Source organism: Spea bombifrons, chromosome 1, assembly GCF_027358695.1.
Source record: "Spea bombifrons isolate aSpeBom1 chromosome 1, aSpeBom1.2.pri, whole genome shotgun sequence".
Classification (NCBI taxonomy): Eukaryota; Metazoa; Chordata; class Amphibia; order Anura; family Pelobatidae; genus Spea; species Spea bombifrons.
The window spans coordinates 77,122,356-77,147,324 of NC_071087.1; the positions used below are offsets into that span (position 1 = coordinate 77,122,356).

Here is a 24,969-nt window from a genome sequence, read left to right on the forward strand (position 1 = left end):
TACAGCTCCTGGTATATGCCGCTGTCACACGACACCCCAATATGTCTTCAGCAACATCTCCTGAGTACAGTGATACCCCACATGCATGGGTTTGTCATTTTTTGGGGGGAACTAAAAGGCCACATTTGGTACGTGTGCATTTTTCTAATTGGAAATTAGATGTGTGGCCATCCTTCCCCCCGTGTTATTTGGGACCTTGTTGAACCCGGCCAATTCAATTTACCCCATCAAATCATACATTTTTTAAAAGTAGACACCCCATGGGCATTTAATATGCCAGTATTTTAACTCTTTCCATGCGAGAATTGTTTTAAGCTAATGTGCTAATTTTAGGACTTGCTCACAAAAATATATTTTTTATATATATATTTTAATTTTTTTTTGCCTTTTTTAAAACATTTTTTACATTTTTTTCAACTTGTACTGTTTTTTTTACTATTTTTTCTAATTATTATTAATTTTATTTTATTTTTTAATTTATTTTTACTAATCACACTGTGATTAGAAAGCTGGGCTCCATTGACTTGCATGGTTGAATGCAGTACCTGTATTCAACCTACAAGTGGAGCCAGAGTTCTCTCTCTAGCAAACTCTTTCGTCTTTATTGTTTTTTTTCCCGGGCCGCCGCAATCTTGCTGATGGCGAAGATCACCGGCAGCTGCGGCTGTGACCGCTCTCCGGAGCGATCACAGTCCATCCTAAGGTAAGTGTTTGGTGTCGCTGGATGCCTCCTGATTGAGGCATTCCAGCGACACCATTTAAGTTTAGGAGGTGATCATTGTTCCTCCTAAACGCTTTTAAAACGGGCGTCCGCCGCCATACATTGTATGGCGGATGTTGACGCCCCGGGAGGGGCCAGACATGGCCCCTGATGCCGATCGTGGCGTCGCTGAATGCCTCCGTTTGGGTAAAAAAAATCGTCATTTGTCGTTAACAACATGTTTTTCCGTGACGTGCCCGGACCGGCAATTGTTATCAAGGGGTTAAAAAAAAGGGTGACCAATGTTACAAACAAAGCGAATGTTCAATTATATATAGGCTTTCATCATTTATTACATTAACATACTATGATTTGTATTTTCTGCAGGTGGCAGATACAGTATATTCTGTTAAATTAGGGCTAAATTATCAAATAGCAAATCATACTTTGTTTTCAATACTTGTTTATTGCTCCTAAGTGTAGAAAACCTCCTTCACAAAACACTAGAATTGCTCTATTGAAAGCTTAATATTTAGCAGTATGTTTTATTATTGGTTTGCAGTCCCCAACTGAACAAATGTTCAAGTTCCAAAACAGTATGCAGCTATATTACATATTTTGTGAGGCACAAACTGTGTACGTTTTTTTTACTTCTAAAAATATATACAGCTGGGTCGAGTGACTTTTGCAAATATAAGTTGAAAAGGCTACCCAATAAAGAAACAACAAGCATGCTTGAAAATATATGCTATTGTCTATGGTTTGTAGGCCTAGATTGGTTAACACACATAATTAACCGCGGGAACTACCTTATCTAAGTTTTTTCCATTGCATTCTATAAAGATATATATCACTTTATAAAATCTGAACTACCCATTTGTAAAATGTAAGTCACATATTAAAAAAACAACAAAAACACACACATTTACGTTATATTTGAACAAAGCAAATGGAGCATTGGCTGTGGGACATCTCCTATAAAATAAATTTACACAGTCACTTCCCCTTCAGGACTCCCCTCTTCTTCCTCTAGTAGGCTATAGGCTGCATGGCTCTGGAACGGGCGCTGGAGGGGGTGAGCAAGCAGCCTTGCCATACAGTTATGTAGCTCCAGGGCTGGGCCTGTTATTGAAACTTCGTATTTGTAGCTGGTCCCTTTGGTGTCCAGACTGCTGAAGAACTCAAACACGTCCTATTCGAGAAGAGCAATAAAGATCAGGAAAGGTTCATAAAAACTATGGGATATACTAGGCTTTCCCTTATCACACTCTATGCATCATATGTACTTTAATACATAAGATAGGTGCTTTTTGGGTGACTACTTTATTATGCAGTAGTCCTTGGGGAAAAAATTACAAACAGGACAATTTTTTACAGGATTAAATAATTATTTATAGGAAGGAACTGCAAATTCAACACTCCTAGCAAGGACATTTCTAGTGCTGCATTTAGTTACAACATTTTTGAAGGGTAGGTGAAACAGCACTTTTTTTTAAAGGGGTGCTCTGGTCACTCTGTGTAAAAAGCAAGCTTCAGACTTAAAGCAAAACTCCAGCCTTTAAAGCATAGGATAGGTATGTGGCAACTTAACATTTTGATGTTTTTATTGCAAGTACACCACTTGACCAAATGTATGCGGATACCTGACCATCATGCCTATATGAGCTTACTGGACATCCTATTCCAAAACCATAGGCGTTGCATCCCCTCTGCAGCTATATCAGCCTTCACTCTTCTGGAACGGCTTTACACAAGATTTAGGAGTGTTATTAAGGCTGCAACTATTATTTTCATAATCGATTAGTTGGCCGATTATTTGTTCGATTAATCTGATACAAAAAATAAAGGTAATTTTTAGTTTATTTAAAATAAGATGTTAAAAACAAATAGCAGATCTGAGGCCAGGCTTGCCCCACTGCCTCCTAGATATACCTTATATCCCCTATATGCCTTATACCCCCCTGATATGCCACTATTCTCTCTGATATGCCTTATATCCCCTGATATGCCTTATACCCCCAGATATACCACAGATGCTGGCTGGCTGCCAGAGAAGAGGATCCAGGTCCCCTGCAGCTTGTTATTATCTGACCTCTATTTGATGGATGCGTACGTGTACGTGTACGTGTACGTTTCGACCTCATGGTGAGGTCTTTATCAAGTTTACCAACTTGATAAAGACCTCATCGTGAGGTCGAAATGTTGTTGTCCTTCTCCTTCAATAAATCTTCCTGATGGAACCCTTGAGTGCCTGGAGCCTTTTTCTATTTTGATTTACTGGGGAGCTGGCCCTTCCTGGCACAGCTAAAGCACCTGAGTTCCTGTGGGGTGTGTGCAGATTCCTGATTCTGGTGAAGTGTTATGTTTAAAGTCACTGATCCTTTCAGTAGTTCCCACTACCAATGTTTATCTATAGACATGGCTACCTATGTGCTTGATTTTATACAACCGTTAACAATGGATGTGGCTGAAACACCTAAACTCAATAATCAGGATGGATGCCCGCATACTTTTGGTCTTATGGAGTAATTTGGCTGAAGCACTAATCGGTGGAAAGAAAATTTTAAATAATGAAAGAATAGAAAATTTTTAGCAGGGTTCCAGCTTCTGTGTTAGGTAAGTGTTTTATTATTTGTACTAAAATATGCATTCTTCTATAGTAAGGGGGTCAAGGACTGTCCCTTTAAGACCTTAAAAGAAGTGGTCAGCAGTATCACACTTTGTATTTCCACAGTCAACTCTCACCTTCCAGCTCAGTTCGTCCTCCTCTGTTCCATTGTGAATATAAATTACATCAAAGAAAAAATATGGACATTGCAGCATTTTCTGTGAGAAAATAAGTGAATAACCAATCAATGACAACATAGCTTTTTTGTCATAAAAGCAGAACAGAATATATATATAATTATACCATAACATGTACGTAAAATAAGAGATATATTTTTATTTTCTGTAATCTGTCTGTACTGCAACACATTTTCTAGCTGGGTGAATAATCATTAGGTCTTTAAATAAATATTTGCATAAGTATGCAACCTTTGCATCTATGCAAATGCCATCTGCCATTTTGCCAATTTTAATTTGAAAGTAGCATGAGAACAGACTGACGGGAAATAAGAATGTCATGATTTCAGAACCGAACCAGACTTGAGTACTTCTCAGAAATGAACAATGGTTTTGGTATTATGAATGTTAACGTGATGACACTGGCTCTATGTACTAGAAAACCTCTGATAAACAAGCTTATGTTCCTTTCATTCAGTGTAATTCTGACTAACCAGCAGTCCGGTATATGGAAGAAAAGAAAAGTACACAAACAATGAACTAATTAATATCTAGTGGTAAAATGGCTGTCTGGGTTCACAAAACTAACCAGGAAAGGCCTAAAAGCACATTTTTGTAATAAATTAGGTCAATGGGAATTCACTGACATTTCTCTCCCTCAGGGGTAACCAACATTTTTCCTATTTGACTAGGTGCAAGCTGTATGAGGATTGTAGGAGTTGTAGTAGTCTGACAGGTGCTGCAAAATCATCTGTTTGCAATCACTGACTTAGCATTAAATGGCACCACAATCACTCTCATAGAGCTATGTGGGTAAGACACCACAAATTCTGTGACAGGATACATCTTAAAGCTCCCTAGCATAAGTATACACATATTTGGGTGAGCTGCTGTATTGCAAGGACACAAATATTTGTTGAGTCGCCCAACTCCACTTAAAACAGGTCTGTGACGGAAACCTCCATCACTGGGACCACTGGAGAGGCCTGACAGCAAGCCTCCTCCCTACATATATATATATATTCTATGCTTTATACTATAATATATATATATATATATATATATATATATATATATATATATATATAATAGTTGTTGTTTTTGTGCATTATAAAAAGCAGTATGTTTAAGCTCACCTTAATCTACCTAAAAACAATGGCTTTACTTTCTGGCTGGAAACTATACTTCTCTTTACCTTCATGTTCTCTGTAAGGGTCAATGGTGGTTGAGAGGCCGGACGACTGTATATCAAGATAATCCTCACTACATAGGGAGGAGGTATGGTTTGCACGTTATCTGTAACTGGGAACTCAGTCCTCTGTTGGCTTCATCATGTGAGAGAGAAAACCAAAAAAAGAAAAAAAAAAAAAAAAAAGAAAAATTTAGTCCGGAACAATGCATTCGTTTCACGAGGGAAAAGTGACTGCCTGTATGTCTCAGCAGAAAACAGTAAAGCTTAACAATGTTTCTTCGTGGGAGGTCACTAAACCAAACTTGTATTAAAACTATACATATCAGCAATAAAACGTATTTTTTGTGTTCCAGGAATGGTGACAACTCTGTGATACACAAACAACAGCGTAATATTATTTGACCATGCTTACCTGTGCAAAAAAATAAATAACTGAACCATAAGTGCCAAACTAAATCACATTAATCTATTTCTGCAATTCAATAGGTTCTGTCAAGGATAAAGAGAATAAAAAGGCAAACATTATGTATATTTCCGACATCACACTATCATGTGCTACTTACATAAGGTTGAAAAGTCCTTCTAAATCTGAACAATGGAGTTAAGTGAACTTTAAGTAATTTTTTTGTCAATGTAAAAAGAACAAAAAGGGAGGGTTTTCTTTAACTTTATATGTAATCCATTTTTAGAAAGACTTCCCTGTTCAAGGAAGTCTGCATGAAGTCACAATCGAACCGATGTCAAACCAATTTTTACATTTTAATCCTCGTAGGTCAGAGACATGCTAGACATTAAAAAGAATAGTACTAAGTCTTGCAGCCATATACCGTATTGGCCTGAATATAGGCTGCACTTTTTCCCCCCACTTTAGGTCTTTAAAGTGGGGGTGCAGTCTATTTTCGGGGTTTTGCACAGGGATGCACAGTTCGTGTCGCCTGATGCCCTGGACATGCAGTTCCGGGCACCTGGCAGGTGTTTTTGTTCCGTTTTCATTATTTCTGCAAGGGACTTGGATCCTTCTCTCCGGCAAGCGTAACATAACCATACCCGGGAACTCTCCGAGTTTGACCTGGAGATTGTCGGGTGAGTACTGGTTCTCCGGTTCAAGACCCAAATCCTCCGGGACGCAGGAGCAGGGTGTTGACACGCCCCGCTCCCCACCCATTTTTCCTTTAAATGGGGGAACTCCCATTAACGTCATGGGGACTGCCCGCCGACGTCAGTGTGCAGTCCTGGGCGCGTCCCACAAGGGAAGGCTCCGGGTAGTCCAGAAGTTCCCAGGTATTGACATAACATTTCGGTGCTCCACCATAGAAGTGCCGGCACCCGGAGGTAGGTAGTTCTCAAACATAGCCAGGGCCCTACAATGGAGCTGAGTGGGGCAATTGCCCCAGGCGGCACTTTTGAAGGGGCGGCACCTTAAACTTTGCCCCAGGCGGCATTAAGTCTTGGGCCGGCCCTGAACATAGCACAAGAACAGCGCATGATTAGTATTTTGCATATAGTTGTAAGAAATGATAATGTGGTTAATCTGTAATGTGGCAGCTCCCATTTAAGACTGTTCAAACCACACACACACTTTCCATTGATGGCTCTCACACCAGTCCTCGCACTGCAGTATAACCTTGGGTATAGTAAACTGAAGTTGTCAGAATATACTTTCGCAGAGGGCTTCCTTAGGAAGGAAAAGGATACTGAAAGAGTCACAGACATTGGTCTCAAGATCGTAGAGACAGCTGCATACCTCACGTGGGTCAGAGGTGAATCCAGAAAGCTGCGGAGAAATAATAGAGAACTAAGCCAAATAGACTAGGGAGATCTTGCATCATTCATCCCAGGAGGTAATCCAAAGCTATGGTGGCAATAATAAAGATAACAATGCCACCTGCAGGAATACTAAAGCACAAAACACGGCCCTATGCAATTCATATGTTTAAAATGGACTGCAAAAGCACAAAAAGGATCCAGTCAGGGTGTTAAGTAAAAACAGTGGCTCAAAATCTGCAAATTAGAACAGCCCACACTTCAAGTTCTCTCCTGACCCCATTGCCACTCTGCCCTGTAATAGTGTGCAAAGGTTAAAGCTGGACTGAGGGATTTTAAGATAATAAAAAAAGAAAAATTCACAAAACAGTGAAAGAATAGAAAAAGGGGGAGCATGTCATGGCAATGAATAAGCTAAGAGTGATCTAAGAACGCTTTCTTCACTTAAACTGTGTTGCTGTAATGCATCAATGTCAAGGCATTCAGCAACACTGAGATCTGCAGAAGGGGCCCCGTGTTGCAAACATCCGCCATATACTGTATGGCGGTGGGCGCCTGATTTAAAAGAGCTGTAAAATATATGTATTTTACATTAATCTCTTAAACTATCACCGCAGCCTATACTCACCCACATGGCCTCATTGTTTGCCACCACCAGAGCAAACTCATGTCTCTTGTCTATCTTGTGCTTGGTACGGACAAACATCTCAATCATTTTCTGGGATGAATTAAGGGCATTGGCTTTGGACCTGTGCAAGGAAAGCAGAAAAGGTGAGAATGCACATTTACTTGGACGTTACCATCTGTAACCGTCTTGCCAATATGCAGCAACATGAACTCTGTGAAACCGTACAGCACTTTGATATGTTATCCTAATGAAGTATGAGGTTCATATGTGAAAAACAAACGAAATTTAGATGGGGCGCAGGTACATTTTGTTTGTTTTATATTTTAACACTTGGAGGAGAGTGTTATTTGGGTGCTGCGGTCCGAATCAGGGAAGTATCACTTATATAGGGCTGCAACTAACGATTATTTTAATAATCGATTAGTTGGCCGATTATTTTTTCGATTAATCGATTAATCGGATAAAAAAAACAATATGCAAATTTTTCGTTTATTTAAAATAATTTAATGAACTGGATGTTAAAAAACAACTTAAATTTTACATTAACATTCTTATTTTGTTATGATGTAATAAAAAACAATATTTTCAAAGTACAAGAACCCAAACACAATATTTATGCACTTTGCACCCAGCACTCAGCACTTTGCACCCAGCACTTTGCCCCCAGCCCTGGCACTTTGCACCCAGCCCTGGCACTTTGCACCCAGCACTTTGCACCCAGCACTTTGCCCCAGCCCTGGCAATTTGCACCCAGCACTTTGCACCCAGCACTTTGCACCCAGCACTTTGCCCCAGCCCTGGCACTTTGCACCCAGCCCTGGCACTTTGCACCCAGCACTTTGCCCCAGCCCTGGCACTTTGCACCCAGCACTTTGCCCCAGCCCTGGCACTTTGCACCCAGCACTTTGCCCCAGCCCTGGCACTTTGCACCCAGCACTTTGCCCCAGCCCTGGCACTTTGCACCCAGCACTTTGCCCCAGCCCTGGCACTTTGCACCCAGCCCTGGCACTTTGCACCCAGCACTTTGCACTGTGCCCCAGCACCCAGTCTCCAACTCTGCCCTGCCCCCACATTCTGCCCTGCCCCCACACTCACACCCTGCATCCCCACCCCCACTCTGCCCTGCACCCAGTCTCCCACTCTGCCCTGCCCCCACACTCACACCCTGCATGCCCACCCCCACTCTGCCCTGCCCACCCACCCAGCCCTACACCCACACTCACACCCTGCCCTGCATCCCCACCCCCACTCTGCCCTGCACCCAGTCTCCTACCCTGGCTCCTACCCATTCGCTCTGTGCGAATGGAGCCACTCGAACAGAGCGAATCGCTCTGTGCGAATGGAGCCACTCGCACAGAGCGAATGGAGCCACTCGTACAGAGCGAATCGCTCTGTGCGAATGGAGCCACTAGTACAGAGCGAATGGAGCCACTCGTACAGAGCGAATCGCTCTGTGCGAATGGAGCCACTAGTACAGAGCGAATCGCTCTGTGCGAATGGAGCCACTCGCACAGAGCCACTCGCACAGAGCGAATGGAGCCACTCGCACAGAGCGAATCGCTCTGTTCGAATAGAGCGATTCGCACATAGACAAAGAATACTCACCTCTGCTACGGACTCGTTCCACTTCCAAGCTTCAAGTTTAAAACTTTATTGAAGTCTTGATTGAAGCGCGTCACATCCGTCACGTAGCTAAAAGAAGGCGGAGAGTGCAGAGCGTGTAGCAGAAGCGGGGAACGCTCGCGGAGGTAAGTAAAAGGAGCCGAGTGCTCCAACAACGAATCGATCACTCGATTAATCGATAACGGAAATCGTCGACAACGATTTCCGTTATCGATTATTATCGATTTTATCGATTCGTTGTTTCAGCCCTACACTTATATTTTATTTTCACCATATGAGCACGTAATTTTGGTTTTATTTTTCACGGTGTTATTTATTCATATGTGAAAAAGGCAACATTTATTAAAGGGGCATTTATGCCTTTTTTTTTTTTTTTTTAATATCTGGACTGAGTGAATTAAATTTAAATAGAACTAGCAGATTCTAAAGGACTGTTACAGCAAGGGATAGTGACATTACTTAACAATTTAAACTTATATTAACACAATTTAAAACACACTGGTCCAGAAGGAGAAGAGGGTGCTGCTCTGGCACACTCTCAATCTAATAGTAGCCTGTGAAACAGACTATGGTGCTGTTTGGTGTCCAAGGCACATTGTTTCTTATTGTGCTTTGGTAAAAGTAGAGGCAGGCTTCAAAAGTTTATTAAAAAGCAGTAGCTTAAACAAATGCAGCAAAAAGGAGGACTTACTAATCATTTAAGTGTTCCAAAATATTAAAGGTGCTGTTTCACTGAACAAAAAAAAAACAATTCCGCTACTAGGGTGACCACATGTCCCGGATTGCCCGGGACAGTCCCGCAATGGGACTTTAAGTCCCAGGGCCCGGGCAGCCTCAATCCCTCCCTCTTCAATGAGGAGTCTGAGTGAAGGAGGTCTCAGCCAATCAGGAGAGATTTCTCAACACTCTTGCTCACTGATTGCTTGAGAGTTCAGAAGCCTCTCCTGATAGGCTTAGTCCCTCCTTCACACCAACTCAGAGTAAGCTGCAGCCAGCCCCAGGTATGTGTGACTGTTTGTAATGTCTGGTAATAGAGGAGTTAATTCTCTGAATCTACTCATGCCTGGTATTAGAGGGGTTAACATTCTATATCTACTCATGTCTGTAACGAGTGTATGTATATTATTAAATCTGAAATCAACATGTTTTCCAAGGCTTCTTAAAAATGAATATATAATAGTATATGTGAATCAGGGTGTATAAAATGTATTTTATGTGTATGTGACGGTGTGCATGTGTGAATCAGTTTATGTGTGTATATATATCATCTGCTTCATAATGTGTCCCTGAATGGCAGAAAACATGTGGTCACCCTATACCCTCCTGGAGTCCTGGTTCCAATGATTTAATGTCCAAGCTGAACTAGACTGTACATCTTATTGTGAAAGGCATAACACATTTTTACATATTTAGCTGTTCATACCCATTAAATGATTCCAGCTTCTGAGAGGACATTTCTTCTGCCAGATCTAGGCAAATTATCTGAAAACAAAGTCAACTTTACAATTCAAATTTACAAAAATATCCTATTTTTACATTACGGCAATAAGGATTGGCTCCAGGTCAATCTTTGTTTCAAGTATTACAACATATTAAACATCATTTAAAAATGTCACTAGACAATAGTGTACTAATATATATATACCACAAATGTAGTTAGTTATTGCTATGAAATATTTATATAATATAAGTCTGACAGTGGACACATGGACATGAAATAAATAGCTACTACTATATAATATACTTAAGTTTTTTTTATCAATAAAATATAATTCATACATATTTCATTAATTAAATTCCTAGTTAATAGACTAAAAGAAAGGCATGGTTAACATTGATCTCAAAACACTTGTGGGTTTTTTTCAATATGGAAGCTTAGTCACTATTACAGGGTATATCTTGGAGAATATTTTTGTCCTTTTAACCTGTCACTGAAAGCATTGAAATTGTGAGGTATCAGCTGTTCGCGTGTACCCACCACTTTCTCAGGGCAGTTGACTCTGGGAGTTTTGACCTGAAACTCTATAGGTGGAGGGAGGGGACAGGATGGCGGAGCGGTTGACGGAGGTGGTTGATCTTCAATTTGTGCCGCTTCACCTTCTCCCTCACTTCTGCTGCCCACTGCAGGCTGGGGAGGTACACCTCTGTCCTCTGCTCCTTCGGGATTCGACCGGGTACGGGGTCTTTGCTCTGCCCGTTCCGCTTCTTCTGTTGCCTCAGATGTATCCATGCTGCAGGGCTCTTTAATGGGGGTCTCCAGCTTTGTGTTGTGTTTGTTCAAATGAGAACACAAGAAATCTCTGCAAAAGAAAGGTATAATATATATAATATATACGTATAATCTTGGTTTAAAATAGTTCTATAACATATACTACAAAAAGTATCATAGGCAATGCAAAAACCCGTAACTGTTGCTTTTCTTGCTCAATCATTGATGACTTTTGAGGTAATTTGGTCCCCTGCTACATTTCACTAAAATAGCAGTGTTTGGGGCTACACTTTGAAAGAATATATTTATATGGAAATATATCACGCTAAAATACATTTTAGACAGAAAGAGATCGGTTCAGGGCAGAGCAAGCTGGAAAGTATGTGATATTTCTTTTCCTAAGAGCACTTTTACAAGTCCTGATATCCCGTACTGATCCATATAAGCCTCTCCTACAATAACCTGTTGGGGTAACCCATTTTACTAGTTTCTCACCCTCGTAGCTAAATACTATTTATTACTCGTTCCTATAGCTAGCCCTAGACGGTGACGATACGCTTACCTTTAAAAATTACTGCACTGATCAACACATCTGTATACCACTACTATTTGCTGGTGGCAGACATATTGCACCCGGAAATGTCTGTGGAGCAGGGCATGCTGGGAAAAGTAGTTTTCCTCTCCGTGAATGTATCGGTTACCATAGGAACATGGGCTTCCTGGGAAAGACGTGCTATGTATAATATGTAACTAGTGAAAACTACAGAAGCATATAATAATGTAGTAATTACTGTATCACTTGCTGGTTTTCTAATGTAGCTCTGAAGCATTGATCTGCAGCTTACTAATTATTAGTAATTTCCTTTCCACCCCTAGGAATGAAATGGGGAACAGGATTTGTTCCTATAGGACTGCAGGTAAATAGATAGTAAAAGTGTTTTACATAGTGTTTTCAAGTGCTAATACTTCCAAAGTGTGCAATACACGTCTGAACTATTAAACCGTGTAGGACTTACATATATAAGGTACACAGTACACACATTCTGTAACACACACGCACAGTAATACACTTGCACACAGTAACATACTTATGGACACATACACACAGAAGCATATTTACGCACACATACTCTCTCACACTTAATGGCTAAGGAGGGGGATGGAATCAGGCCCATAGATAGGCCCAGCTTGAGGGGGGGAGGGTCTTGTTGTTGAGGGCCCCACTAGACAGTGCGGGGTCCTCTGTTATGCCAGACCAGTGATGCCATGGCTCCAACACGTGATTTGCGAGACATCCTGATGCCACAGCACACATTTAAGTGTGCAGGAATGAACACATCAACCATGTTTTCCAGGACGCTTTTTTTTTTGGAGCCCGAGGTGCGTGCTCCTTTGTTGCTGCATTCCGTGCATTTTAAGGCAGCGGAAGCCCGACACTATTCTGGATCTCCCCGAAGGGAGAGGCCAGACTGAGTTCCTTTCCTCCCCCATGGGAGGGCCGGATCTTCAGGTCTCGCCCCGAAGGGTGAGACCCCTTTGAACTTTGGGTCAATCCTTAAAAGGACCTGATGGATCATGGGGAGAGACGTGCATCAGAGAAACCGCCTAGTGCTTTTGTGCGCTCGCCATGTGCAGCGGCATGCAAGACTGCACGTGGCAACTCCAGTGTGTCTGCTGGGGCAAATCGGCACCTCGGGCTCCATGCTTTCCCAGCCTTAAGGCAAGATCAGTGTTTCCCCCCCAGGCATAGGGGTACCACACTTGATCACATCACATGTGTTATATACTTCCAGAAATGATTCAGGAATTCATTAAACAGTTTAGAAGATTTGTAGAGGTAACATAGTATTCGTCATGAAATCATGACACAGTTTCTGCTCTGCTGGCTTCCTTCCAACTGTGCCTGACATGACAGCTTTTCCCTATGCCTGACATGACAGCTATGATATATCTATCTATAGAGGGGTTGTAGAAGTATTATTAAACACTCATCTACAGACACCAGACAAGCCAGAAGGCTTGTTTTTCCCTCAGAAAACTCATGGTGCAGCCACAACCACAAGGGATTCAGGGTAGGCACATGCAAATATGGTTAACAATTATCACCTTTGCCTCTATATCCACTTTATACATGGATCCCTTGAAAGTAATTGCCCACTGCACAAGACAGCCTTTAGACAAAACTCGTGAAGAGGTGCAATAGCCAGATCACCACTCATAGACAGCTGTTTCGTCCTTAATGGGACTCGTCAGCATGAGGTTGGGATACTGGCTTAATAGTTGAGGCTTGGGGTAGCCAAGAAATACCATTACATAAATTATGATGGGTAAAGGTGATGGAAACCCTTCCACTATCTATTTATATATATATATATCACTGAGCGCAGCAAATCATATAGCACCAGATCTAGAGAGAAGACATCCTCTCCTTCCAACAATTGCAGAGCAACAATAACAATATAGTAAATATAATGCAGTGAATCAAAAACAAAATTATACATGTATTCCACATAATACAGTGAAGTGATGCAACTAATCTTGAACTATTTATTTATGATGAGATTGGATATAGTTCTTATGGCTGTAATCTCTTAGTCTTTCATCCATTTGCAGCCGGTCAGGAGGGCATCTGGTCCGTGTAGGTCAGTTTAGTCTGGTATCGCAACCAGGCAGCACATCAAAAGTAGGCTTTGCAGCATCTGAAGAATGTGGTGTAATGGTGTCTGAATTTGTAACGGGTTCATTTACTGTTAAACCATTTTCTTCTTCCACTGTCCATCCTACATCAGGGTTAAACCACACTCCTTGCCATATGTCAGGCTGAGGAAATCTTGTATCTTTTGCATTTGCCTGTTGATCATCTGCTCTTTTTGTAGGTCCATGTCGTAATTGTTCATAGTGTCTTCGTGTAACACAGCCATCAGCTAAACTGACTTGATAATTTTTATGTCCTAAGACCTTTATCACTGTTGTCAGTGTCCATTTATTTGATTGACCATACAATCATGCCCAAACTTCTTCACCTTCTCTATACACACCTTTCCAGTTATTATTGATCACTTTTGATGTCTTATCAACAACTTTCCCTTGCATACGTTCAGTTGGCCTTAAAGCATCTAGGTGTGTACGAGGTTGTCTACCTAACATCAATTGTGCTGGTGTTTTTCCTGTTGTTGGATGTTTTGTGTGTATAAGCAAACAGGAAATCACTGATTTCATCCAATGGATTCTGTTTTGATACAAGCGTTGCATAAATCATTTTTTTTGAATGTCTGAACAAAACGTTTAGCTTGTCCATTAGTTGTATGGGGCCAATGTTTTGTGTTTAATGCCCATTTGTCTTAGAAAATCTTCAAATTCTTTTGATGTAAATTGAGAGCCGTTGTCTGAAACCACTTCATGAGGATACTCGAATATAGCAAAATGTTTCTTTAATGCTGAAATAGTTGATGTTGCAGTTGCCATTGTAACTGGTGTCACTTCTGGTCATTTAAAATGACCATCAACTATAATGAAATACATTTGCCCAAAAATTGGTCCTGCATAATCTATGTCTATTCGATACCACGGTTGTGTTGGCCAAACCCAAGGTTGTACTTGACATGCAGACTGAGCACATCCTTCACAGGAAATTACATAATTTGCAATGTCCTCATTTATTTGTGACCACCAGAAATAGTTACAGGCAAGTTTCTTTATAAGTGATAGGCCTGGATTATTATTATTATTATCATTATTATTATTTATTGTTTATATTGCGCTGTACAATGTGTAGACAGGACATAACAAGTAGTATGTAACATAACAAATTGACTTACAGAGACAACAGGTGAGGAGGGCCCTGCTCAAACGAGCTTACAATCAGAGATTTGTCTTCATTCATGTGACAACACAGAAGAAATGACACCCTGCTACAATGTAAAGTAGTGAGTGTACAGCCTGTATAACCGTGTAAATTTGCTGTCCCCTCAAAATAACGCAACACACAGCCATTACCGTCTAAACCTTGGCAACAAAAGTGAGTACACCCCAAAGTGGAAATGTCCAAATTGGGCCCAATTGGCCATTTCCCCTTCCCCGGTGTCATGTGATTTGTTAGTGTTACAAGGTCTCAGGTGTGAATGGGGAGCAGGTGTGTTAAATTTGGTGTTATTGCTCTCACTCTCTCACACTGGTCACCTCATGGCAAAGAATGCTCTGAGGATCTGAAAAAAAGAATTGTTGCTCTACATAAAGATGGCCTTAGCTATTACGCTGGTCACCTCATGACAAAGAATTCTCTGAGGATCTGAAAAAAAGAATTGTCAAAAGATTGCCAAGACCCTGAAACTGAGCTGCAGCACAGTGGGCAAGACCATACAGCAGTTTCACAGAACAGGCCTCTCCATGGTCAACCAAAGAAGTTGAGTGCTCAGCGTCATATCCAGAGGTTGTCTTTGAGAAATAGACGTATGAGTGCTGCCAGCATTGCTGCAGAGGTTGAAGGGGTGGGGGTCAGCCTGTCAGTGCTCAGACCATACTGCATCAAATTGGTCTGCATGGCAGACCCAGAAGGAAGCCTCTTCTAAAGATTATGCACAAGAAAGCCCGCAAACAGTTTGCTGAAGACAAGCAGGCTAAGGACATGGATTACTGGAACCATGTCCTGTGGTCAGATGAGACCAAGATAAACTTATTTGGTTCAGATGGTGTCGAGGGTATGTGGTGGCAACCAGGTGAGGAGTACAAAGACAAGTGTGTCTTGCCTACTGTCAAGCATGGTGGTGGGAGTGTCATGGTCTGGGCCAGCATGTGTGCTACCGGCACTGGGGAGCTACAGTTCATTAGGGGAAACATGAATGCAAACATGTACTGTGACATACTGAAGAAGAGCATGATCCTCCTCCCTTCAGAGACTGGGCTGCAGGGCAGTATTCCAACACCATAACGACCCAAAAACACATCTCCAAGACGAACACTGCCTTGCTAACGAAACTGAAGGTAAAGGTGATGGACTGGCCAAGCATGTCTCAAGACCTAAACCCTATTGAGCATCTGTGGGGCATCCTCAAACAGAAGGTGGGGGAGCGCAAGGTCTCTAACATCCACCAGCTCTGTGATGTCGTCATGGAGGAGTGGAAGAGAACTCCAGTGGCAACCTGTGAAGCTCTGGTGAACTCCATGCCAAAGAGGGTAAAGACAGTGCTGGAAAACAATGGTGGCCACACAAAATATTGACACTTTGTGCCCAATTTGGACATTTCCACTCAGGGGTGTACTCACTTTTGTTGCCAAGGTTTAGACATTAATGGCAGCACATTTACACTGTTATACAGGCTGTACACTCACTACTTTACACTGTAGCAGTGTTGTCACATGAAAAGATATTATATATATTGTGACAGAAAGGCCGGTACAATAGTTGATGGGCGGTATATACGCCCTACTCTGGCTAACTTTGTCTGTCCTTATGTGTAAAATTGAAGTCCCAGGGAAAGATGTTGTTTGACTACAAACTGCATTACTGGCAGTTTGCAAAACATGGTAAGGGTCCCTGGGGCGGAGCATCTGGAAGAGCAGGGTGGGCCAGTGCTCCAACAGCACTAATTGCTGTCCAGAGTCTGCATTCTGGACAGGAGCTCCACAGGTGTGGACTAAGTAGCAGCTCACCTGTGGTTGATTAATTAGCAGGCAGAGGGTAAAAGGAACTGAGCCTGATTCAGGAGGAGGCCATTGTTATTCCAGCTGGGAGAGCTGAGGAACTGAGGAGTGTGGTTTCTCTCTGAAAAGCCATTTGATGGAAACTTGTGACTTGTTGGAAGGTGAATGTTTGGAGTTCTTTTATACTAAGTCAGTGCTCAAGCAAAGACTGTAATCCTGTGCTGCTTATAACTGCTGCTGTTCCTTCCTGTAAAATAAACATTGATACTGAGCTGGATGTATCCTGGGCTTCATTTACCCTAGAAGACTGTGGTAACAACCGAGATCCTTGACAAAAATCCCAAGGAAAAGGGAGGCCTGTTGCATATGGTGGAGAATGCGGGCATCCACGTAAGTCTGTGGGTAGAAGCCATTTACAGCTCACCATGGAGGAAGTTATTAAAGCACTGATCCAGTCTACTTCTGCACAGCAGGAAGCTAATAGGAGAGCTGCAGAAAATAGTGCAGCCCTACAGCAGCTGGTGCTGGCTCAAGCAGAGAATGCTATGATAATGGCCAAAACACAGAAGGAAAGCACTGAGACCTTGGTACAGCAGATTGTTATGACACAAGCGGAGGCATTCAGAGTGACCCGTGAGGAACAGCAAACCGCTACCCATGCGCTACAGCAGGAGATTCACGCTTTGTCTGAAAAACTGAACTGGGACTCTGAAGGGACCTATCAAGGACCCAAGGTGATTCGGGCAAGTCACTATCTTCAAAAGATGACTGCAGTAGACGACACTGAGGCATATCTTCTGGCTTTTGAACGCACAGCAGCGAGAGAAGGATGGCCGGCAGCTGAGTGGGCAAGCATACTGGCACCGTTCCTGAGTGGAGAACCCCAGAAGGCCTACTATGACTTGGAGCCAGCACAGGCCAGTGACTACAGCAAGTTGAAGGATGAAATCCTGGCAAGGCTTGGAGTAACCTCAGCAGTACGTGCACAAAGGTTCCATTCATGGTCATATTCCTCTGACAAAGCTGCAAGATCCCAAATGTTTGACCTAATACATCTGGCCAGGAAGTGGTTACAGCCGGAGGTCAACTCAGCTAGTCACATTGTGGAACTCTTAGTAATGGACCGTTTTTTGCGGGGCTTGCCTCCCACTCTGCGTAGATGGGTTAGTCAAAGTGACCCTCAGACAGCAGACCAATTAATTGCTTTGGTGGAGAGGTATGTAGCTGCAGGAGAACTTGCACGTCCTGTTTCAACTGAGAAACCACACTCCTCAGTTCCTCAGCTCTCCCAGCTGGAATAACAATGGCCTCCTCCTGAATCAGGCTCAGTTCCTTTTACCCTCTGCCTGCTAATTAATCAACCACAGGTGAGCTGCTACTTAGTCCACACCTGTGGAGCTCCTGTCCAGAATGCAGACTCTGGACAGCAATTAGTGCTGTTGGAGCACTGGCCCACCCTGCTCTTCCAGATGCTCCGCCCCAGGGACCCTTACCATGTTTTGCAAACTGCCAGTAATGCAGTTTGTAGTCAAACAACATCTTTCCCTGGGACTTCAATTTTACACATAAGGACAGACAAAGTTAGCCAGAGTAGGGCGTATATACCGCCCATCAACTATTGTACCGGCCTTTCTGTCACAATATATATATATATATATATATATATATATATATAGTGGATATAAAAAGAATACGCATCCCTGTTAAAATGCCAGGTTCTTGTGATTTTAAATAATGAGACAAAGATAAATCATGTCAGAACTTTTTCCACTTTAATGTGACCTATAATGTGAACAATTCAATTGCAAAACAAGCTGAAATCTTTGAGGGGGAAATCACAATAACCTGGTTGCATAAGTGTGCACACCCTTAAACTAATACTTTGTTGAAGCACCTTTTGATTTTATTACAGCTATCAGTCTTTTTGGGTAGGAGTCTATTAGCATGGCACATCTTGACGTGGCAATATTTGCCCAGTCTTCTTTGCAAAAGCTCCAAATCTGTCTAATTGCGAGGACATCTCCTGTGTACAGCCCTCTTCAGATCACCCCACAGATGTTCAATTGGATTCAGGTCTGGGCTCTCACTGGGCTATTCCAAAACGTTAATCTTCTTCTGGTGAAGCCATTCTTTTGTGGATTTGGATGTGTGCTTTGGGTCGTTGTTGTGGTGAAAAGTGAACTTCCTCTTCATCTTCAGCTTCCTAACGGACGCTTGAAGGTTTTGTGCCAAAATTGCCTGGTATTTGGAAATGTTCATAATTCCCTCCACCCTGACTAAGGCCCTGGTTCCAGCTGAAGAAAAACAGCCCCAAAGCATGATGCTGCCACCACCATGCTTCACTGTCGGTATGGTGTTCTTTGGGTGACCTGCAGTGTTGTTTCAACACTGGTTTCATCAGACCGTAACACATTTTCCCACGTGCTTTTGGGGGACTTGATGTTTGTTTTTGCAAACTTCAGCCGGGCTTGGATGTTTTTCTTTGTGAGAAAAGGCTTCCGTCTTGCCACCCTACCACATAGCCCATTCATATGAAGAATACGGGAGACTGTTGTCACATGTAGCACACAGCCAGTACTTGCCAGAAATTCCTGCAGTTCCTTTAATGTTGCAGTAGGCCTTTTGTAAGCCTCCCTGACCAGTTTTCTTCTCGTCTTTTCATAAATTCTGGAGGGACGTCCAGTTCTTGGAAATGTCTCTGTTGTGCCATATGGTCTCCACTTGATGATGACTGTCTTCGCTGTATTCTATGGTATAGCTAATGCTTTGGAAATTATTTTGTACCCTTCTCCTGACTGATATGGGGCAGAGTGGCATATAGGGAGGTTTAAGGCATTTCAGGAGGCAGAGTGGCATTAAGGGAATTAAAAGGCATTGTATAGAGCACTCTGCCTCCAGAAATGCCTTATACCCCTATATGCCACTCTGGCATTTAGGGGGTTAAAAGGCATATTATGGGGCAGAGTGCCATATAGGGTGGTATAAGGCATTTCAGGAGGCAGAGTGCTCTATTAAATGCCCCCTTAACGCCACTCCAGAAATGCCCTATGCCCCCATTTAACACACACACACACCCTATGCCCCCATTTAACTAACACACACACACACACACTCTCTCTCTCTCTCACCCCTCTCTTACCGGTGCTTCCAGCCGGGGCAGCGGGTTGACGTCGTCTTCCGCCGCAGCCGGAAGGAGGTGGAGTTGGTAGCGGGGGTTTGTATGCGTCCGTCGCATATACTTTCCCCGGCTGTCAGAGATCAGAGTTCCCCGCACCGGTGCGGGGAGCTCTGATCTCTGACAGTCGGGGAAAGTCTACGCGATGGACGCAGACAACCCCGCTGCTAGTCACTTCTCCTTCCGGCTGCAGCGGACGTTGTCTACGCGGATCGCGTAGACGTCAACCCGCTGCCCCGGCAACACAGCAGGAAGCACCGGTAAGTGTGTGTATGATGGGGGGGGTGTGAGACAGGAGGATCCAGGTCCCCTGCAGCGGTGCGGGGGATCTGGATCTTAGTCTCCTAATCAGACCTCTATTTGAGGTCTGATTATAAGACGACCCCGATTAGAAGACGAGGGGTATTTTTCAGAGCATTTGCTCTGAAAAAAACCTCGTCTTATAATCGAGCAAATACGGTAATACAAATGTAAGAGGTGAGAGTAGGTTCTCACCCTATTGAGAGTGTGCCTTGACGTGGCGGGTGAGCTTAATTATGCTTTGGCCAATTCATATAACCAAAACCTCTCATTTATATTATGTTTATATATTTGTTGCCAACTTTATTAGGGTAAGAAGCGCAGACAGTTTTTGTTTTTTGTATACATTGTACAGCCAATACACTGTTTTTGCAGCATGCTTACACCTGTTTGGTAGTCCTTGTATAATACATTTGTATTATTTGAGCCTGTGACTAGCTTAGCGCACCGACATTTTTTCTTTTCCCTGTTTGCACATATTTGAGGTTGTTGGCTCCTCATTAGTCTGGTTGCAGCTTGCTGTCCAGGGGTTAATAGGGAGGAGGTTTAATTGCACCTCCCCCAACACATTAATAAGGTTTTGGTAGCAGTATAAACTGCTTTGTGTGCCCACTATGTAGGAGGTGAGAGTAGGTTCTCACCCTATTGAGAGTGTGCCTTGACGTGGCGGGTGAGCTTAATTATGATTTGGCCAATTCATATAACCAAAACCTCTCATTTATATTATGTTTATATATTTGTTGCCAACTTTATTAGGGTAAGAAGCGCAGACAGTTTTTGTTTTTTGTATCTAATGAACAGGAATACATGTATTTTAAAAATGTTGTCATCTATTATGCAGCATAATCAGCATAGGTTACATACAAACAAAAATTTGGAAAGCCAATAGCCATTTTAAGTTCCCCCTTAATTCATAATGCACCTTACTTATATATATGCCCATTTACCCCCGTGATACGCCACTCTGCTCCCCAGATATGCCACTCTGCCCCCCAGATATGCTCTATGCCCCCCAGATATGCCACTCTGCCCCCCAGATATGCCACTCTGCCCCCCTGATATGCTTCATGCATCCGCAGATATGCTCTATGCCCCCTGATATGACACTCTGCCCCCCAGATATGCCACTCTGCCCCCCTGATATGCTTTATGCACCTGCAGATATGCTCTATGCCCCCCTGATATGACACTCTGCTCCCCAGATATGCGTTATGGCCCCCCTTATATGCCACTCTGCCCCCAGATATGCCCCTCTGCCCCAGATATGCTTTATGCTCCCCTGATATGACACTCTGCTCCCCACATATGACACTCTGCCTCCTGATATGCTTTATTCCCCCCAGATATGCCACTCTGCCTCCTGATATGCTTTATGTCCCCCCAGATCTGCCACTCTGCCCCCCCCGCTGCTGCTCTTCACATCCGCCATGGCTTCCATCATAGAAGCCCCGACGGAAGTGCCGGCAGCAGCGGATGTTGTCTGCGTACATCGCGCAGACGTTCCTTGGCTGTCAGAGAGGAGGATATAGGTCTCCTGCAGCGCTGCGGGGGATTCTCTTCTCTGACAGCTGGTGAAGGTCTGTGCTATGTGCTCAGATGTGCTCAGACTATGTGCCGGAAGTACTGGCCAGCAGCAGCGGGGTTGTCTGCATCGCACAGACGTCCACCCGCTACCAGAAAGGTGGATCCAAATCCCCTGCAGCGCTGCGGGGAATCTGGATCCTCACCCTGCTGTTTTGGGGAAAATGTGCGGCCTATAATAGGGTAATTAAGAGACGGTTCGGCAAACTTTACATTTTTAAAGAAACGGTTTGCGCGAACTGGCAAGAAGCGGCTGGGTCTCAGGTAGGCCACACGCTTCTGCACTTTTCTCATTACAAGGTAGGGGGTGTCATTGAAGGAATGCCTGACTGAGACTCTGGGGCCTCCAAGGTGTGGACTGGGGCCTGCAGACCCAAGGTAGATCCGTGGATTCTGTGTCCAAGAGCAAGGCAAGTAGCTCTAGCTCCTTTAGCCTACTGATGCCTCTTTCACTCTAGGCTAGAAGGTCCTGAAGGGTGACCACAGTAAGGTGTCTATAGGCATCGGTCATCCAGTCAAAACATAGTCCCTGGTGGTTGATTGTAGAGAGAGAGAGAGAGATCCCATGTCTAACACCAAATGTAACCGGAAGAGGCAGCCCAATTAGTGCCTGGCCGTTATTGCCCTGTTTCCCTCTCTGTTAGCTGGCTACAGGGAGGTAACTGCTCAGGTCCAAATCAGGAATTCTGCTGGGATTGGAGTCAAATGGCAAAACATGCCAGACAGATTCCCAGGAACACCTTTATTATGGACAAACCAGGTCTATTATACCTACCAGAACAATACTGGGATGATTTAACAATGGATAACAATTTAAATTAGGCTTTGGATAACATTAACTGATAAACAGAAAGACTTACACAAAAACCAACCAATAAGATTATGGCACACCCTTGGGGTGGAGATAAGGTGGCTCACATTTTCATAGTTCATATGTTCATATTCTACACATAATGCAATTCTAACAATTTAATACATTTTGTGTGTTATGGATTATGGCTCTGCGGAATGGAGCGGTAGGAGTGGCAAAGTTGGCGATATCTAAAATTTGTAAGAGTGTAATGTGAATGGCCAGGTAGGGTAGCTGATGTGTAAGGGTGCACTTTAGCTAATGGCCTCCTCATCTCCGCGTTAAGCCAAAGGAGCATGCTAATGGGTGTGCTCAGAAGGGAGTTCTGCATCGGGACCCACGCCATCTGTCTTCATTGTAGATGGGATAGCCCATGATCCTTAGAAGGCAATATAGTATTTTCGAAATGCTGGGAGAGCTTATCCTTCATTATATTTAGCGAGGCTCAGCTGGGCATGACTTATGCACAGTTGGGTTTTACTCCACACAAACCTTACTGCTGCCTTTTTCAGTGATATGAAGAAGGCTTCTGGGATTTTGATCGGTATGATTTGGAAGAGGTACAGCAATCGGGGCAGTACATGCATTTTTATGGTGTTTATATGACCTTCACATGTAAGGACATTGGGAGTGCCCCAAATTCTGTGGAGCTATAATAGTTGTATTCATGAGATGGAGAAAGTTAGATATAGTCGAGGTGAGCCCAGATGGTGTGTGAAAGATTATGTAACAGTTATTCAAAATTTATAACCAAAAGCACACCATGGCCCCTGGCAGTAAAGGTGAAATAGTCTCCAACTTGCAACTCATAACTTTAGACGAGCAAAATGTTGAAAGCGAGTTTAAAAGTGGTCTTATCACAATAGCAATCGGTGGAAAATAACATAAGCAGGAACATGTACTACTACTTGCTATGGTGAAAAGTCTACTTTTTAAACATGACTCCCAAAGTATAACACGTTTCCAAAGATTATAGCTATAGGCAGATTGAAGATACTTTTCAGTTGACACAGTTGAAAAGGAAGTAACTAGGCTTTGTTTATGTTTGTGTTATTTTTCTTTTTGCACCTATTTTGGTGGTTTCAGAAAAGTATATAAACAGCATGGCAATGTACAAAAACAGACAACCATAGTTCTACATAAAAATACACAATACAATGTGTCTGTGTAGATAAAATGCATTTACTCTGCTGTCCCTGTTCAGGAAGCCCCTTCCTTTCAGATGAATATCCGTGTCTCCAAATAACGTCCTGTTAGACGTTTCCTCCCAGCTTTGCTTCACATTTCCAGTCTCTTGTTTTCCTCTGAGTTGTATGGATGCCTGGCACAGGAACGGTAAGTTAAATGGTACATGGGCGAGATCAGAGAACAAATATGCTATGCTGAGCTTTCTTCTAAAAGGGCTAATAACATTTTAAAAAGCACTACAAGAACACTGATACTACTTGAACTTTGTTTTGTATAACGCTCCTTGTGGTTCCTCATAGCCCCCTCTATGTTACATGTACTTGTTGATTTTTTATATACAAAATGTCTTTACATACCCTTTGTGGACTTGATAAGATGCCCCATCTTATCATGTCCACAAAGAGTATGTAAAAAGGATTTTTAAAAAGGATTTAATCTAAAAAGAAAACTTCCTCATCTAGTGTGGATAAAGCTCTATAAGATTGATAAGCACTTTCATATTTCACAGTCTAGTATGAACGTGGTCCCACTAGGTTTAACCCAGCTTTAAGGGAAAATGCACTGGAAGTACTTGGCAATGTACACTACTTCTGCCTGCTCATGGGTGAATACATGTGACAAACAAGCTGCCGAGACACAACTACTGTGTAAATAAATCAAAAAAGTTACATTTTGCATGGCTATAGATCACTTTAGATTATCCTATCTGTTACGGCAAATCAAAATTTTCACCACTTAATAGCTCATTAAGAAGAAACTATGAAGCAACTCACCAAATAGACACTTACTTCAATGGAAGAAAAGAATTGACTCCAATATGATAAACTTGCTCATATTTCATGAAGGTTATGTAAACATTCTACCAGACAATGACCATTTTTCATTACAGGGCAGACGTATCATTTTCTAACTCCAATAATTAAAGAATTAAAGAATTTGCATGCTGTAAAATACATTGGACTCCATTCAAACTCCAGTATGCATTAAAATATATAAATAAAAAAAATATTTCAGTGGCTAAATCATAAAAATTCCAATAAAATTGGATTGCACCAAATATATAAGAAATACACATCTGTCAAGACATGGAGGAACCCCCCTTAAATTGTAATTAAAAGCAAAATAATTCCAATGAATTAATCTCATGGCTCTTGTGACATGTTTTGCGTTTGATGTCCACTGAAATCAATGGCCAACACACACTTGAAAAGAATTCCCCTCAATAAGTTATTAGAATTCCAGTCGTCTATTGTGAAATGTATTTTATGAATGGGAGAACAATAATTGAGTTATGGAAAGAGCCACAGTTTATTTATTGCACATTTACTGTACTTT

General features: G+C 42.5%; 2 protein-coding genes across 2 annotated transcripts in view; one reads left to right on the forward strand and one right to left on the reverse strand.

Annotated features, from left to right (window-relative positions):
• Positions 1-1,146: 1,146 nt before the first annotated feature.
• BABAM1 (BRISC and BRCA1 A complex member 1) lies at positions 1,147-11,546 on the reverse strand. Its single transcript, XM_053456048.1, has 9 exons — positions 11,463-11,546; positions 10,670-10,991; positions 10,115-10,173; positions 7,069-7,189; positions 6,372-6,450; positions 5,240-5,264; positions 4,680-4,809; positions 3,446-3,526; positions 1,147-1,892 (listed from the first exon to the last, which is right to left on the reverse strand). The coding sequence occupies exons 2-9, from the start codon at positions 10,919-10,921 to the stop codon at positions 1,689-1,691; spliced, it is 951 nt and encodes a 316-aa protein (XP_053312023.1). The 5' UTR covers positions 10,922-10,991; positions 11,463-11,546; the 3' UTR covers positions 1,147-1,688.
• Positions 11,547-16,965: 5,419 nt separating this feature from the next.
• The window catches only part of USHBP1 (USH1 protein network component harmonin binding protein 1), a 49,887-nt gene continuing 41,883 nt past the window's right edge, over positions 16,966-24,969 (forward strand). Inside the window, exon 1 of the mRNA XM_053468322.1 lies at positions 16,966-17,695. Within this exon, the coding sequence (XP_053324297.1) occupies positions 16,966-17,695 (730 nt within the window). The remainder of the gene's footprint in view (positions 17,696-24,969) is intronic.